The sequence below is a fragment of the Neomonachus schauinslandi genome, chromosome 14 (genome assembly GCF_002201575.2).
Source record: "Neomonachus schauinslandi chromosome 14, ASM220157v2, whole genome shotgun sequence".
NCBI classification, from domain to species: Eukaryota; Metazoa; Chordata; class Mammalia; order Carnivora; family Phocidae; genus Neomonachus; species Neomonachus schauinslandi.
The window spans coordinates 68,400,459-68,417,004 of record NC_058416.1 but is presented as its reverse complement, the minus strand read 5'-3'; the positions used below and the strand labels follow the sequence as shown (position 1 = coordinate 68,417,004).

Below are 16,546 nucleotides of genomic sequence, written 5' to 3'. Positions count from 1 at the left end.
AAAGTTAACCTTTTCATTTTGGAATAATTCTGGGTTTACAGAGAAGTTGCAAAGATAGCCCAGAGAGAAAGTTCCCAAATACCCTTTACCCAGTTTCCCCTGTTAACATTTCATAACCAAGGTACATTTGTCAAAACTGCGAGATTAGCCCTGGTATATTACTATTAACTAAATTTCAGATGGTTTTCAGATTTCCTCAGTTTTTCTATTTTATGTTCCAGGATCCAACCTAGGATACCACATTGCAGTTAGACTTTCCAAACTTTAATACTGTGAAAAATTTCCAACTCCCAGAAAAGAAGAATAAATAATATAATGAATTCACATACCCAACACCTAGATTTAACAGTTATTATTATGCCATATTTGCTTCATCTGTTTTGTTTGTTTCTTTGTTTTGCTCCATTTGTGTTTTTTTGGCTAGATTTTATTTTAGAGTAAATTATAGATACTGTGACGTTTTTGTTCTTCTATATATCTAAAAAATAAGGGCATTTTCACATATAACCACAATATCATGGTCACATTGAACAGAGTTAATTCTATAATATCCAATATCTAGTATATATTCAGATTTCATTGTCTCTGAAATAACTTATGTTTGATTTGCTTGTTAAGTCTAAATCTAAAGCAGTTTCACCCTTCCTTTTTTCCCCTAAACATTTGATGTGTTGAAGAATCTGGGTTGTACTGTGCTTCCCCAACTTTCATGTGCATATGAATCACCCCTGGGGATCATGCTGATTCCAGTAAGTTCAGGAGTCCTGGGGTGGGCCTGAGATTCTGCTTGTCTAGCTAGCTCCTTTGCTTGCATAGGTTGGTCTTTGTATCCCATTTTGAGTAGGAAGGTGGTAGAAGACCCCTTCTGGATTTGTCTTATTGCATCCTTATGGTGGTGTTTATTTATTTTCTGTAAACCAGAGGCTCCAACTGGGGCAACTTTGCTGCTACTTACCAAGGACATTTGGCACTGTCTAGGGATTTTTTTTTTTTTTTTTAATTGTCAAAATGGTGTGGGGGAGGTAGGATGGGGATGTTGTACAACTTATATCTACTGCACAGAGGCCAGGGATGCTGCTATGCATCCTACAGTGTGCATAGGACAGCCCGAACCACAAAATTACTTAGCCCAAGATACCAGTTGCTGAGGTTGAGAAGCCCTCTCTAAAGACTTGATTGGATTTAGTTTGGACCTTTTTAGTAAGACTTATCTCATTGCTGATGCCCTGTACTTCTCATTGCATCAGCACAGGATGTAGATCAGTCCAGTTGTCCTGACAGTGCCACTGAATAAGGGGACACTTTGTGAGATGATAGAAGCATAGCAGATGCAGTTGGTTGGGGTTGCTCAATGGCCTGGAGCTGAACACCCTTGATCTTTTAAATCCTCGGATCCTTGGGGAAGTTTATCATGTGACTATTGGCACTTCAGGTGGATGATAGAATAGATCTCAAGGCTTTAGAAAGCTTTTTGCTTTGTAGGTTTTAGGTGGATTGTTTTATTCTTGCCTGAGGTACCAATATTTTTTTTTAAAGATTTTATTTATTTATCTGACAGAGAGAGAGAGAGCACAAGCAGAGGGAGTCTCAGGCAGAGGGAGAGGGAGAAGCAGGCCCCTCGCTGAGCAGAGAGCCTGACTCGGGGCCGATCCCGGGACCCCGGGATCATGAGCCAAGCCGAAGGCAGATGCTCAACCAACTGAGCCACTCAGGCGCCCCCCCAGGATTTTATGTTTAAATAAAAAGCAACTCCTTTTATACGAAGCACATTTCCTCATCTTACTATACTTGTTAAAGCCCTTAGAGACTGCTTCTCTCAAACATACTACTCTGTTACTGGTTCAGTCTTGCTGCCTCAGACTATTTCCTTCTGTAACTAAGAGGAGGAACCCTTTGCTAGTTTCCCTTACTACCTCAGACTGGGAAATTAGTGTCTCTGTTTCGCAGAAACACTTTACTATGTGGGTTTGGTTTTTGTCTTGGATGACCAGTCTTCTCCCCTACCCCCAGCCTGGAGCCTTAAACATATTTCTTTGTAGCTAGTTCCTTCCCAAGTCCCAAGCCAGCACCAAATGCCAATTTGTAGAGTATTTTTCCCCCCTTCTCAACTTTGTCATAGTGTTCCTAAAGAAGAAATCTTTTATAACTGTATATATTTTTTTAAATTGTGATTGTGGATAAGCCCCAAAGAGTGACAGAAGTTATGGAAAGTTTTTAGGCAGTTTTTTGGGCAACCTTTTAAAATTTTACAAGAAGTTTTTAATTATGAGAAAGTTGAAGGAGGAATATAATGAATATCTGTATACTTTTCACCAAATTTACTAATTATTAACATTTAATAGACACATGATTATACTTCATTATCTGTCTCCTAAGAACAAGGACATTGTAGAAGAATGTCAGATTTTGCCAATTGTCCTAATATTCCTTCTTGAGGTGTTTTTCCTGATCCAGATTTCTTTATAGAATCATGTATTGTTTTTAGCTTAGATAATTTTCTGTTTGTTTTTACAATATGTTATTGTGAAAATTTTCAAACACAGAGACAAGTTGAATGAATTGTATAGTGAACACTCGTATACCTACCACCTGGGTTCCATAATTACCATTCACTATACTGTTGACCCTTGAACAACATGGGTTTGAACTGCCTGGGTCCACCTATACGTGGATTTTTTCGATAGATACAATACAGTACTGTAAAGGTATTTTCCTTTTTTTTTTTTTAAGATTTATTTATTTATTAGAGAGATAGAGCACTCGTGCATGGCAGGAGGGGGAATGGCAGAAGGAGAGGGAGAGAGAGAGGGAAAGAATCTCAAGCAGACTCCCTGCTAAGCACAGAGCCGGACTCAGGGCTCTATCCCACAACCCTGAGATCATGACCTGAGCCGAAATCAAGAGTCAGATGCTCAACTGATTGAGCCACCCAGGACCCCCTCCTTATGATTTTCTTAGTAACACTTTCTTTTGTCCAGCTTATTTAACTGTAAGAATATAGTATAAAGTACCTATAACATACAAAATACATTAATGGACTATTTATGTTATCAGTAAGGCCTCTAGTTAACAGTAGGCTGTTTGTTAGTAGTTAAGTTTTTGAGGAGTCAAAACTTACGCAGATTTTTGGTTGCACAGGGCAGGGGCGTCAGTGCCTCTAACCCCCATGTTGTTCAAGGGTCAACTCTATTTCCTTTATCACTTATCAGATTACCTTTTTATATCATTTAAGAAATAATGCATCTTTGTTGTAGAAATTTTGAAAAATCTACAAAAGAGCATAAGATAGAAAATAAGAGTGGCTCCACTCTTCCAACTGAGATGGTAATAAGATGGTAATAGTTATCATTTGTATTCTGGACTTACTGTGTATAGGACACTCACTATTCTAAGCACTTTTTAGTATCTTGATTTCATTTAAATATCATAGCATTCCTTGTGATGGTTACTGTTATCCCATTTTACATAGAAACTTGCACACAGAGTTTAAGTAACTTATCCAAAGTCCATGGAAGATTAAGTGATGGAGTATGCACTTGACTCAGAAAGTCTGGTTCAGAGTCTGTGCTTTTGACCACTGTATTCTTCAACCCCATACTGATCATACTTTAATTTATTGGTTGATCTTCTTTTGGGTCCTGTATCCCTGTGGGAATTTCATGAAAGTAATGGGCCATTTCTTTCCCCAACAAAACCATTTATCCTTTCATGCTGTTAAATTCTTCATACCACTTCAGTGGATTCCTGGAATCTTTTTATTTTACTTTTTTTTTTAAGATTTTATTTTTAAGTAATCTCTACATGAAATGTGGGGCTTGAATTCACGACCCTTAGATCAAGAGTTGCATGCTCTTCCGATTGAGCCAGCAGGCTCCCCTGATTCCTGGAACCTGAGAACCTCTTTTGGCTTAAGAATATATGAAGTTATTTCTACATAATGAATATGAATGAGTATGAATTCATTTGAGTATAATTATGGACATATTAAAACAGATTGTAGAAAGCATGAATGAGTTACAAATGTAGATTTACCATGTATAGGACTATATCATTAATATATTAAAAATTTCCTCACATCATTAAAAAGTCAACCCCAACATTTTTTAGATCAAAAGAAGCTTTGATTGTGTTTTTCTTACTTAAAAATAATACAGGGCGCACCTGGGTGGCTCAGTCTTTAAGCATCTGATTGGCTCAGGTCATGATCCCAGGGTTCTGGGATTGAGCCCTGCATCGGGCTCCCTGCTCAGCAGGAAGCCTGCTTCTCCCTCTCCCACTCCCCCGCTTGTGTTCCCTCTCTTGCTGTGTCTCTCTCTGTCAAATAAATAAAATCTTCAAAAAAAATAATAATACAGGTTTATTTTAGGAAAATCACAAAATACAGTTAAGTACAGGGTAATACAATACAAAACACCCTCAATTCCACTCCCGAGATGCAGTCATCATCACTTGGGTGCATCAAACCCTATTCTCTGCTTATAGAGACAAAAAGTAGTTTTCACAGAGATACGGTCAGACTCCCACGCTTTTTTTACATGATGTTTTAAACCAGCATTTTCCACTTACTACATCACAAATGGCGTTCCCTATCAAATACTCTGTTTCCATAGCATCATTTTTATTGCTATGCAGACATTTCATTTGATTGCTAACTATTATTGAACACTGAAGTTATTTTCAACTTTTCACTATTGTCAAAAGTTCTACCAGTGCATGGTCTTACAGTCTTTAAGCATTACCTTAGTTATAACCTTAGCATAACCTTATAACCTTAGGTATAACCTTATAACTTAGCATAACCTTAAGCATAAACTTAGGATAAGTTCCCAGAAACGGAGTTATTGGGTCAAAGATATTCTAGATCTGTTAAGGCTTTTCATTTGTGTAGCCAAATTGCCTTGCAAAACCATTGAAGTAAAAAAATCCTGTTTTCCCAATAGTCATGTTATTTCTCTGTCCTTGCCAACACTGAATACTATTTTCTTTCTTTTTTTTGACTAGTTCCCAGTTAGAGTGGAAGAAAAGTTACCACACTGAGTCTTAATAGTCATTTATTTTATTACCAAGAGTGAATGTTTTCTCATGCTTATTGGCCTTTGTATTTCTCTTTTGTGAATTGTATATTCATCTTCTTAGCTAATTTTTTCATCTTTTTTGTTTTTTGTCTTATCTCGGGTCTGACTTTGTAATCCAAAGGGAAGTACTTTTAATACTGTGGTATGTTTCTCTGGATCTTTTTCTGTTTGGCCCATTTTATTAAGATTTATTTTTTTTATTTTTTAAGTAATCTCTATACCCAATGTGGGACTTAAACCTACAACCCTGAGATCAAGAGTTGCATGCTGTACCAACTGAGCCAGCCAGATGCCCCTGTTTAACCCCTTTAAATTGAATGATTTTTTTAGCTTGCTTTGTTTTTAATAAAATCAAATATACTCGGGTGAGAATAGCATTGTGAACCTTCATATACCCATTACTCATATTAAACGGTTATCAAAGAGGATCATACCATTTTTAATAGCTATATAATATTTTGTTGTAGTCTAAAATTTTATCATAATTTAGTTCTTTATTGTTAGATATTTAATCTTTTTCTGATTTTTTAAAAAAGATTTATTTCTTAGAGAGAGAGAGAGAACAAGCAGGAGGGGTAGAGGGAGAGAGAATCTCAAGCAGACTCCGTGCTGAGCGCAGGGCCCAATGTGGGGCTCGATCTCTTGACCCTGAGATCACGACCTGAGCCGAAACCAGGAGTTGGACGCTTAATCGACTGTGCCACCCAGGCGCCCCGGTCTTTTTTCTAATTTTTTTAAATTGATCTCTGTCTGCTGTAATAGATACATAGTTATGCATTCCTAAATCTTTCTTGCTTTTTTTTTAAATTAAGACTTTAATTTTTTTAGAGCAGTTTTGGGTTCCTAGCAAAATTGAGAGAAGGTACAGGGATTTCCCATACACTCTCTCTACCAACACCTACATAATGCCCTTCTCATCATTATCAACATCCTTTACCAGAGTGATGCCTCATTACAACTAATGAACCTATTCAGATATACTGTAATCACTGAAAATCCATAGTTTATCTTAGGACTTGCTCTTGGTATCTTACACTCTGTGGGCTTGGACAAATATTTAGTGACATGTCTCCATCATTATAGTATCTTACAGAGTATTTTCACTGCCCTAAAAATCCTCAGTGTTCCACTTACTCATCCCTTCCCCCAAACCCCTAACCCCTGGCAACCACTGATTTTTTTAGAGTCCGTATAGTTTTTCTTTTTCCAGAAAGTCATGTAGTTGGAATCATACAGTATGTAACCTTTTCAGGTTGGCTTCTTTAGCTTAGTAATATGCATTTAAAGTTCCTTCATGTCTTGTCATGGCTCAATAGCTCGTTTCTTTTTAGCACTCAGTAGTATTCTATTGTCTGGATATACAATTTTGTCTATCCATTCATCTGCTGAAGGACATCTTGGTTGCTTTCAAGTTTTGGCAATTATAAATAAAGCTTCTATAAACATCCATGTATAGTTTTTGGTGTGGACCTAAGTTTTCAACTCCTTTGGGCACATACCAAAGAGTATGATTGCTAGATCATATGATAGGAGTATGTTTAGTATTGTAAGAAACCACCAAACTGTCTTCCAAAGTGGCTGTGTTATTTTGCATTCCCACCAGCAGTGAATTAAAGTTTCTGTTGCTTCACATCCTCACCAACATTTGGTGTTGTCAGTGTTCTGGATTTCGACCATCCTAATAAATATATAGTGGTCCCTTATTGTTGTTTTAATTTGCATTTCCCCATATGATGTGATGTGGAGCATCTTTTCATATGCTTATTTGCCATGTGTGTATCTTCTTTGGTGAGGTGTCTGTTTAGGTGTTCTGCCCATTTTTAAATTGGGTTGTTTGTTTTCTTATTGTTGAGTTTTAAGGGTTCTTTGTGTATTTTGGATGACAGTCCTTTATCAAATGTGTCTTTTGCCAACATTTTCTTCTAGTCTGTGGCTTGTCTTCTCATTCTCTTGACACTGTCTTTTCCAGAGCAGAAGTTTTTAAATTTCAATAAGGTCTAGCTTATCAATTTTTTTCTTTCATGGATGTGGCTTTGGTGTTGAATCTAAAAAGTTATCATCCTACCCAGGGTCATCTAGGTTTTGTGCTATGTTATTTTTTAGGAGTTTTATAGTTTTTCATTTTATGTTTAAGTCTATGATCTATTTTGAGTTGGTTTTTAAAATTTTTTCTGCCAAAACCCAGGATCGAACCATATTTTTTAGTTAATTTTTATGAAGAGTGTAAAGTCTGTGTCTAGCTTCTTCTTCTTTTTTTTTTTGCCTGTGGATGTCCAGTTGTTCTGGCACCATTTGTTGAAAAGAATATCTTTGTTCCATTGTGTTATCTTTGCTTCTTTGTCAAAGATCTGTTGATATATTTTGGGGATTCTATTTCTGGGTCCTCTGTTCTGTTCCATTAGTCTATTTGTCTACACTTCCACCAATGCCACACTGTCTTGATTACTATAGCTTCTTGAAGTTGGATGATCTTAGTCCTCCAGCTTTGTTCTTCTCCTTCAATATTGGTTGGCTATTCTGGATCCTGTGTGTTTCTTTTATTTTCTTTTTAAGATTTATTTATTTATTTTAGAGGAGGGGGGTGGGGGCGGTAAGGGCCCGGGAAGAGGGAGAGAGAGTCTTTTTTTTTTTTTTTTTAATTAATTTATTTATTTGAGAGAGCGAGAATGAGAGAGAGTACATGAGAGGGGGGAGGGTCAGAGGGAGAAGCAGGCTCCTCGCTGAGCAGGGAGCCTGATGCAGGACTCGATCCCGGACTCCAGGATCATGACCTGAGCCGAAGGCAGTTGCTTAACCAACTGAGCCACCCAGGCGCCTGAGGGAGAGAGAGTCTTAAGCAGACTCAGTGATGAGACTACTTGAGCTGAAACCAAGAGTCAGACACTTAACTGACTCTGCTACCCAGGCGCCCCCCTGTGTGTGTGTGTGTTTCTTTCTTTCTTTCTTTCTTAAAAAGATTTTATTTATTTACTTAGAGAGAGAGAGAAATATCAAAAGAACATATGCAGGGGCGGGGGAGAGGGAGAAGCAGCGCCCCCCACTGTGTATTTCTTTAGGATATGTTCCTAGCATTAGCATTACTAGATTAATGCAAATGTATATTTTTTCATTTACATTTAAATTTTATTTTTTGTAATACATTCCCATGGTTCAAAAATTGTAAGGTTCAGAAGGTCTACAGTAAAAAGATTCCCACCCATCCCTTCTTTTTTTTTTAAGATTTTATTTTTAAGGGGCACCTGGGTGGCTCAGTCCATTAAGCCTCTGCCTTCAGCTCAGGTCATGATCTCAGGGTCCTGGGATTGAGCCCTTCATCTTCCCTGCTCAGCAGGGAGCCTGCTTATCCCTCTCCCCTGCCCGTGCTCAAGCTCCCTCTGTCTGTCAAATAAATAAATGTATTTTATTGTATATATTTATAAATTTATATATAAAATATATAAGTATATTATATATAATATATAAATATAATAAATATATTTATATAAATAAATATAAATATATATATAAATTTGTATATAAAATAAATATATAATATATATTTATTATGATAAATAAACTTATTTGACAGAGACAAAGCGAGAGAGGGAACACAAGCAGCGGGAGTGGGAGAGGGAGAAGCAGGCTTCCCGCTGAGTAGGGAGCCCGATGTGGGGCTCAATCCCAGAACTCTGGGATCATGACCTGAGCCGAAGGCAGACGCTTAAGACCAAGCCGCCCAGGCACCCCAATAAATAAAATCTTAAAAAATTTTTTTTTATTTTTAAGTAATCTCCACACTCAAAGTGGGGCTCCAATTTACAACCCTGAGCCAGCCAGGTGCCCCATTTTTATTTTTATTTGTTTTTAAAGATTTTATTTTTAAGTAATCTCTATACCCAACATGAGGCTCAAACTGACAACCCTAGATCCAAGAGTCTCATGCTCCACTGAGTAAGCCAGCAAGGCTCCCCCCCAACCCATCCCTATCTACTAATCTAGTTCCCTGACCTAGACGTGTTTATTGGATATAGATGTTTTCTTTTAGGCTTTTTATATACCACCTAATTGTAATTCAGTGTGTGAAAATTTCATATTCCTACTCAATGCTAGGCATTAATATAATCTCAAGGCAATTTTTAAATATTTTATTTTTGTTTTCAGTCTTTATGACTATTGATGTGATTAGTTTTCTTTGTTAATGTTTCTTACGTGCATTTGACTTTAATACTTATTATTACATGGTAAGTTACCCTAACCTTGGGAATCCCATCTTCTCCTTTCCTCCGAAACCGTGTGAGGGGCCTGATGTATGTAATAGCTGTTCAGTATTTTATGACAATATTCCTTTCAGAGTGGTGGTGCAGAATGAGAGGAGAGAAGAGTGGACCTCACTCCTTGTGACCATTAAAAAACTCTTCATCCAGTATCCAGTGTTGGTGCGACTGGAACAGGCAGGTACTGCATTCATATGGTAGGAGGTGTGGCAGGGAAAGGAGGTGTAGGATGGGAGCTAGGAGATGAAGAGGTTCATGCTTGCTTCCCTCCCAGTGCTGGGCCTAGTTTCTGCTTCTGGTCAGGTTCCTATTTCCAGTTGGGTCCAGTTGTTCTTTAGGTATGCAGTGAGTTCAATAATGTCCCTACTACAGGGTGGCGGGCCCTGTGGAGCCACTTTCCACTTGTTCTTTTAGAGTTCATCTTACATGGGATACTTTTCCTCTCTTATGTCTTTTGCTTCAGAGGGTTTTCCTCAAGGAGACAATTCTACCTCAGCACAAGGAAACTACTTAGAGGCCATCAATCTGTCATTCAATGGTGAGTAAGGATGCTAGCCATGGTGAGCTGGCATCTTGTTTACCACATGGCTATGAACTTCTTTTTACTAATGTCCAAAGACCCAAACCAGTTGATAATCTCCCCACCTACCTACCCCAAAGATTAATTGAAAGCAGTAACTTCTGATTGGATGGTTTTAATGGCCAACATTTAGCTTTTGGGTCTACTTTTGGGAATTAACTTGCAGTTCTCATCTGCTTCTCATGGTAATCTGAGAATAAAGAGCTAGAAGGAATCTTCCTTGGGCTGTTTTACTAAAACTGTCTTCTTGCTATTTTCTACTCCATCCCTCAATTGCTTCTAGGTAATTAAAAAAAAATTTTTTTTAATATACAAAAAGAACTCATTGTTCCTAGAATTCTAATAATCAGAGGTATATCAAGTAAAAATGAAGGTCTCCCCCCTCCCTCTACTGTCATTTCCCTTCCAAGAGGGAACCTTGTTAACAGCGTGGTGTGATTTCTTCTGAAGGTTTGTTCCTGCATTTATATGTTAGCTGATAATGCTTTGTTTGCAAATAACAGAAACGTACTGAATTGGTGTACACAAAAAGGGAAATTTACTCTCAGGATATAGGGACCTGGTGGGGCTACCAGGAAAGGCTTGAACATCATGCAGAAGAAGGTGGGGACCAAGGTGGCTCCAGAAATTGCAAAAGCAGGTATTCCTAGAACAGTGTTCAGCTCCCAGTTCTGCTGTCAGCTCTCTCCTCTCTGTTCAGAATTCCGTGTTCCCAGCAGGGCCTGATCAGCCCAGCTTTGGTTAGGCATCCATTGGCACTGGCCAGCGGTGGAAGTGATGATGTGTGGTCACTTCACTGTGCATATAACCTGCCCATGTGTCTACACCCAGGTGCCAGGGATTCTAAAGCACAGGGTGTTGTCTTAGTGAATCTTTTTGTCGTATTGGAATATCTTTGGTTTTCTAAAATCAGGATTATATAGGACAGAAATAAAAATTAACTTGCCAGATTTACAAAGTCCACTCTTTTAAATATTGTCTTAAATTAATATTTGATTTTTGTGAATTTCAATACAGACTCATTTATGGATTGTTTAAATTTAAACGACATGAAACTTGAGCATTTAATGCTGCTCAAGGCAAGTATTAGGCATCAATGAGGGGGTGTTAGTAAAGGCAACAGTGACATAGTCTTGTGTTCAAGCAGTTCTTAATGTAGATGGGGAGAGACAGATGTGCACACGACTAACTAGAATTCAGGTCAGAATGTGTCTGTTGCTGCAATAGAAACATGGACAAAATACTCCGAGGGCACAGAGAGGCTCGCCAGTGGCTGGTTTCTGAAAAGCTGTAACCTCTTCATTTGAGAACTTTTGCTTTCTTTCAAGTGTTTGACAAGCACTACATCAACCGCAACTTTGACCGGACTGGGCAGATGTCTGTGGTGATCACGCCTGGGGTAGGTGTGTTTGAAGTGGACCGTCTACTCATGATCTTGACAAAGCAGCGGATGATAGATAACGGTAATGCTCCCTGGTTTGTGCTGTCTCCCGAGTGTTTATAGCCTGACTTACCCTTAGAACTCTGAGCTCTCCCTGGCTAGAGATCCTGGAGATGTGAATAATGTTAGGGGACAAAAAAAGTTCCATGGTCAAGTCGGTTTGGGAAATGCTGGGTCATACACAGTTTAGGCAGATTCTCTAATTGCGGGTTTCAATGTGTTAGTGTATCATGTCTATCGCTAATGGTACTCAGAGTTTCACAAACATATATGACACTGGAGAACTCTTTTTGGGGGGATTGTTTCAAGTAACCAGTGTGCCATCAGTCTGCCTTGGGGAGGACTGTCAGCTCTTTGGATCCAGGCCTCCCTCCATGATGTGCCATGCTTCCCCACCTTGTACCCCTGGCCTCATTAAATTTGTGCTTCACCAACAAGATGGAGGTGGACTGTAAATCCTGATTGTCCATAAAGAAGCTCCATTAAATGATATGGATTGTTTTGCTTTTTTCCTGAAATAACAAGGTTCCTTTTCCTTTCTGGCCTTGAAACTTTAGTCATGGAGGCCTGGGTTGTCTTTTTGACAAATCATCATCTACAAAGTGGTCAAAGGCTAATTGTCAAGCATTCAGTAATTGCAGGCTGTGATGGGACCTGGTAAAGTGGAAAGAGACAAAATGCCTCTATTTACTTCTTTGCTATGTAGGCAAATGAGGTTATAAATCATAGGATGGGAAGTCGGCTTTGCCTCATACCCTGACCCAGTTCAATAGTACTGTTAATAGATTGGGACACTTATCTCTACTTCTTTTCACCCCCACCCCAAACTCTTTTTGTCTTTTTTTTAGGAATTGGTGTGGACTTGGTGTGCATGGGGGAGCAGCCATTACATGCTGTCCCGTTGTTCAAGGTGATTCGATTTTGGATTGCTTCCTAAAGGCCAGTTCCTAGTACTAGGGTGATCTTGAGAATACTTCAGAACAGGAAAGTTCCTTGTTTTCTAGCTGATCTGTGCACTGGCTTTTTCCCTTCTAGCTGCATAATCGAAGTGCACCTTGTGATTCTCGTCTGGGTGATGACTATAATATTCCTCACTGGATAAACCACAGGTGGGTGTGACCTTGATTTGTGGTAGGTGATACGGGTTTTGAATAACTTCCTTGCTATTTTCTCTTCACATCTGTTAAGTTCTTACGATAAAACTTTTTCGTTAAGAAAATGCGGAAACCAAAGTTCCAGCATTTGCTTAGAGCTTCTGTACGTGCAAAGCAGTGGCAGTAACGTAAGAACAGTCTAGGGTGAAAAAAATAAAGGCAAATTTGAAGGACTTATTTCTATTATTAGCCCCAGCTCCTACGATTCCCAGCTCCCACAGATCATAGCAGATGAACATTGTGCCTGGCATTCTGTTTGTGGAAAAATCCCCATGCCTCTTCTTCACATGGGACAAGGCCTCAGTGTTTCTGCTGATTGAGGCTCATGCCTCTGTGTGGAGTGTCTTATGACTCTGTCATTGCCACTGCCTTGTCCCATCCTCATCTTTTTGAATAACTGCAATCATCTTTTTATTTTTTTTTTTAAAGATTTTATTTATTTATTTGACAGAGAGAGAGAGAGCCCAAGCAGGGGGAGCGGGAGAGGGAGAAGCAGGCTCCCCACTGAGCAGGGCGCCTGATGCGGGGCTTGATCCCAGGACCCTGGGATCATGACCTGAGCCAAAGGCAGATGCTCAACAGACTGAGCCACCCAGGCGCCCTGAATTACTGCAATAATCTTAATAGTGTATCTATTTCTGATCTCTCTCCTTCAGTCCATCCTTTAGATCAGGGTTTTTCAACCTTGACACTACTGACATTTTGGGCCAGATCATCTTTGTTGTGGGGGGCTGCCCTGTGCATTGTAGGATGTTGAGCAGCATTCCCGACCTCCAACCACCAGATGCCAACAGGACCCAGCCCCAGGGTGACGACCAAAATGTCTGCAAGAACCGTGGTTAAGTGAATTTTCCTATCAAAAAACCTGGAGAGAGTTAAACTGTTTCTTTGAAATTTTCTGGTAGAGCTCATAACCTCCTGGAAACTAACTGTGAGAACTAGATAACCTCAAACCTGCCAAAAGTGAAAAGCCTTGGGCTATTACTTCTTTTTAATGTTTTATGATTTTTAAAAATGCCTGCAGGCTTATGGAAAGTGCAATTGAAACCATTGGAAACTGGGGAGGGAAATCATTTAGACTAAAAAACAACAAAATAAAAAAAATCAAATGTCTGCTGCATTGCCACATGCCTCCTGGGTGGCAGAATGCCCCCTTGTTCCCCACTCCCACTCCCCATTGAGAATCAGTTCTTTGGACCAGTGGTTTTCTTCTTTCCTAATTTTTTTTCTTAAGCACCAGGCACCCCCTCCTCCTCTTTTTTTTTTTAAGTAAAAGTCTTACTTGCAACCAAATATAAGATAGTGAAAAAGTACTCTGTGTCCTAATGTAGTAGGCCTGGATGTCGCACCGGGGAACCCCAGGGGCCTGGGGACCAGCATCTGTCAATCGCTGCTCTACCTGGTTGCCAAAGTCATTTCATGAAAACTAAGTCCTGTTGCTCTTTTTCTCTGATTCCTCACACCAACCTGATGAAGACTAAAGTGTTTGACATCTGAGGCCTTCTCTCCCACCTCTTGCTGTCTTTTATCCTGCATAGCAGATGCACACTTCTCCCACTTCTGGGCCTTTCCACCTAGAGAGCCTCTCCACCTGCCCTCTTCCTCGCAAATGCCTATTTATCCTCTAAAACCCGGCCCCAACATCTGTCTTCTCTGAGTTCTTCCTGTGCTATCCTGGAGAGCCAATAGCCACTTCCTCTTTAGTGCTTCTAGAGCATTCTGCCCTTCTCTGGATTTCTGTTTTAAGCTGGCACTCCACGAGGGGCAGAAGACTGCTTGGCTGTGCCCCAAGCTAAACAGAACCTTTAATTCTGTCTTCTGTTTAGTTGCAAATCTTTGCTGGAGACCAGCCTGAAAATTCATCACAAATGTTGATTCCGGCCTTGTAGTTTTTCCTTTACCTTTGTTATGGGCCTTGTTGCCCTTGTATGGTAGTTGCTCCCAGTCAGCTGTAATCATTCGTAGGCGAAGAATCAAGAAGGAATAGTGGTTTGGCCAGCTGTGTAAGGATGGTCTGGTCACCCAGTAATTACCCTGTTCTGAGTATGCCTCTTCTTTCTCAGCCCAGTGAGAGACTCTCTGGCTGGTCATACATGTGATTCTGTTACGTACATGTATGTGTAACTGTTCAGTGATGCTCAGTTTTGTATGTTGTCATTGCATTGCTTGACGAGGTCACTTTAAGAAAAAGTGCCTGCTTCCCAAGAAGATGCCTTCAAAATCTTCCTCGTCTTGTGTTTATGTTACTGCCATTTTAAAAACTTGGTTCAAGTAAAATAGTATTTTGAACTTTTTTGTTTTTTCACTTATTCCAGAGAGCAATGTATCTTCTTTTTTGTCAGCCCTCTAATTAGTTTTGGCTTTGTAATCTTTGAATACACATTCAGATTCTTTTTTTTTTTTTAAAGATTTTATTTATTTATTTGACAGAGAGAAACACAGTGAGAGCAGGAACACAAGCAGGGGGAGTAGGAGACGGAGAAGCAGGCTTCCCGCGGAGCAGGGAGCCCGATATGGGACTCGATCCCAGGACCCTGGGACCATGACCTGAGCCGAAGGCAGACGCTTAACGACTGAGCCACCCAGGCGCCCGACATTCAGATTCTTTTGCCCATAAGAAAACAGCTACTGTTTGATTATATACCATATTTCATGGTTTTATGTTTAGTTTAGGAAATGATTAAAGGGCAGAGTAGCTATAGCACCCAAAAATATATGAATTTAAACACTGTAATTTCCTCAAATTTTAATTAATAATAACTTGAAGGTTTCCTGATTCATCACTTTATTTTTCATGCCAAATTGGCTCTCTGATGCCATTTAAGATGGACAATAGATTCACACAGGTGGGGCTTCAGAATCTGAGAGCTGGGATGGCCCGAGGCCTGCTTTTCACTTCTCACTGTGAGCCTTGTTTCCTTGAGCCAGGCAGGGACAGGAGCAAAGAGGGCTCATGGCCTGAGATGCACGGCTGCTCATAGAGGCCATTGTTCTCATCCTGTCCACGAGCCTCTTCAGAAGTGTCCTACAAGGCCAGAGAGCTTACCTGAAGCATAATCAAATTGTCTTCAGTGAAAAATTATCACTCTCAAAGTATTGTTGGTTAGTAATGAAAATTGATCCAAAAAGTAAATTAATAGCAGATATATGTTATAAAACTGGGATATCACAGACTATCCCTGGAGTCTGTTTTAGAGATTATAGAGACCCTCCAATCACACTGTATAGGAGAGGAACCCGAGTTCCAGAGAGGTAAAGTGGCTTACAAGGGTTGAACAGCAAGTTCATGGCAAAGCTGAAGCTATTGGTTTAACCATTTGAAATTGTGATAGTAGACTGGTTTTGACCTTCAAATACAGCAACTTCATGTGGATAAATCTAATAGAAACCCATTCTTCTGGCTCATATCACTTTTCCACACAAATCTTTTTATTTATTTATATTTTTTTCAAATTTTTATTCAAATTCTAGTTAACATATAGTGTAATACTGGTTTCAGGAATAGAATTTAGTGATTCATCACTTCCACTCAGATCTTTTGTCATTAATATCTGGAAAGAAAGCAGCATCCTCTACCCAGTACTTTCCTTGGTACCACTTGAGGGGGCCAAGTGCCAGGGGCTGGTTAGACTCCAGGTCTGACTGCAGTTAGTATTCTTACGTTCTTGTGCACATAAAGTGTTAGATAGTTACCGGGATTGCCCTACAGTCCACTGGTTATCTATTGATACTGCCTTTTTTTTTTTTTTGCCTATGATCAGAGTTATGATGGAAGGTGGGGATTGGTTAGTATTCAAAACATCTTTCGCATAAGTTAATTATAGATCACAGAGAACAGAGAGACATGCCTGAGAAATGGAAAAAGCTGTACAGCCTCTATTTACTCATTCATTCAGTATACCCAGGGCCAGCTTGGGTCCCCCAGTTTTCTTTTGTGCCTGACATGACTGCATTAAGGTATAATTTTCAGAGGGGTAGGAATTTGATGGTTTGTGCCTTCTCTTCTCTTCTCTTCTCTTCTCTTCTCTTCTCTTCTCTTCTCT

General features: G+C 39.5%; 1 protein-coding gene across 1 annotated transcript in view; it reads left to right on the top strand.

Moving 5' to 3' along the window:
• The window catches only part of DEPDC5 (DEP domain containing 5, GATOR1 subcomplex subunit), a 125,095-nt gene that overhangs the window by 28,447 nt on the left and 80,102 nt on the right, over nt 1-16,546 (top strand). Inside the window, exons 13-17 of the mRNA XM_044921246.1 lie at nt 9,406-9,509; nt 9,792-9,866; nt 11,237-11,371; nt 12,198-12,259; nt 12,385-12,458. Coding sequence (XP_044777181.1) covers nt 9,406-9,509; nt 9,792-9,866; nt 11,237-11,371; nt 12,198-12,259; nt 12,385-12,458 — 450 coding nt within the window. The remainder of the gene's footprint in view (nt 1-9,405; nt 9,510-9,791; nt 9,867-11,236; nt 11,372-12,197; nt 12,260-12,384; nt 12,459-16,546) is intronic.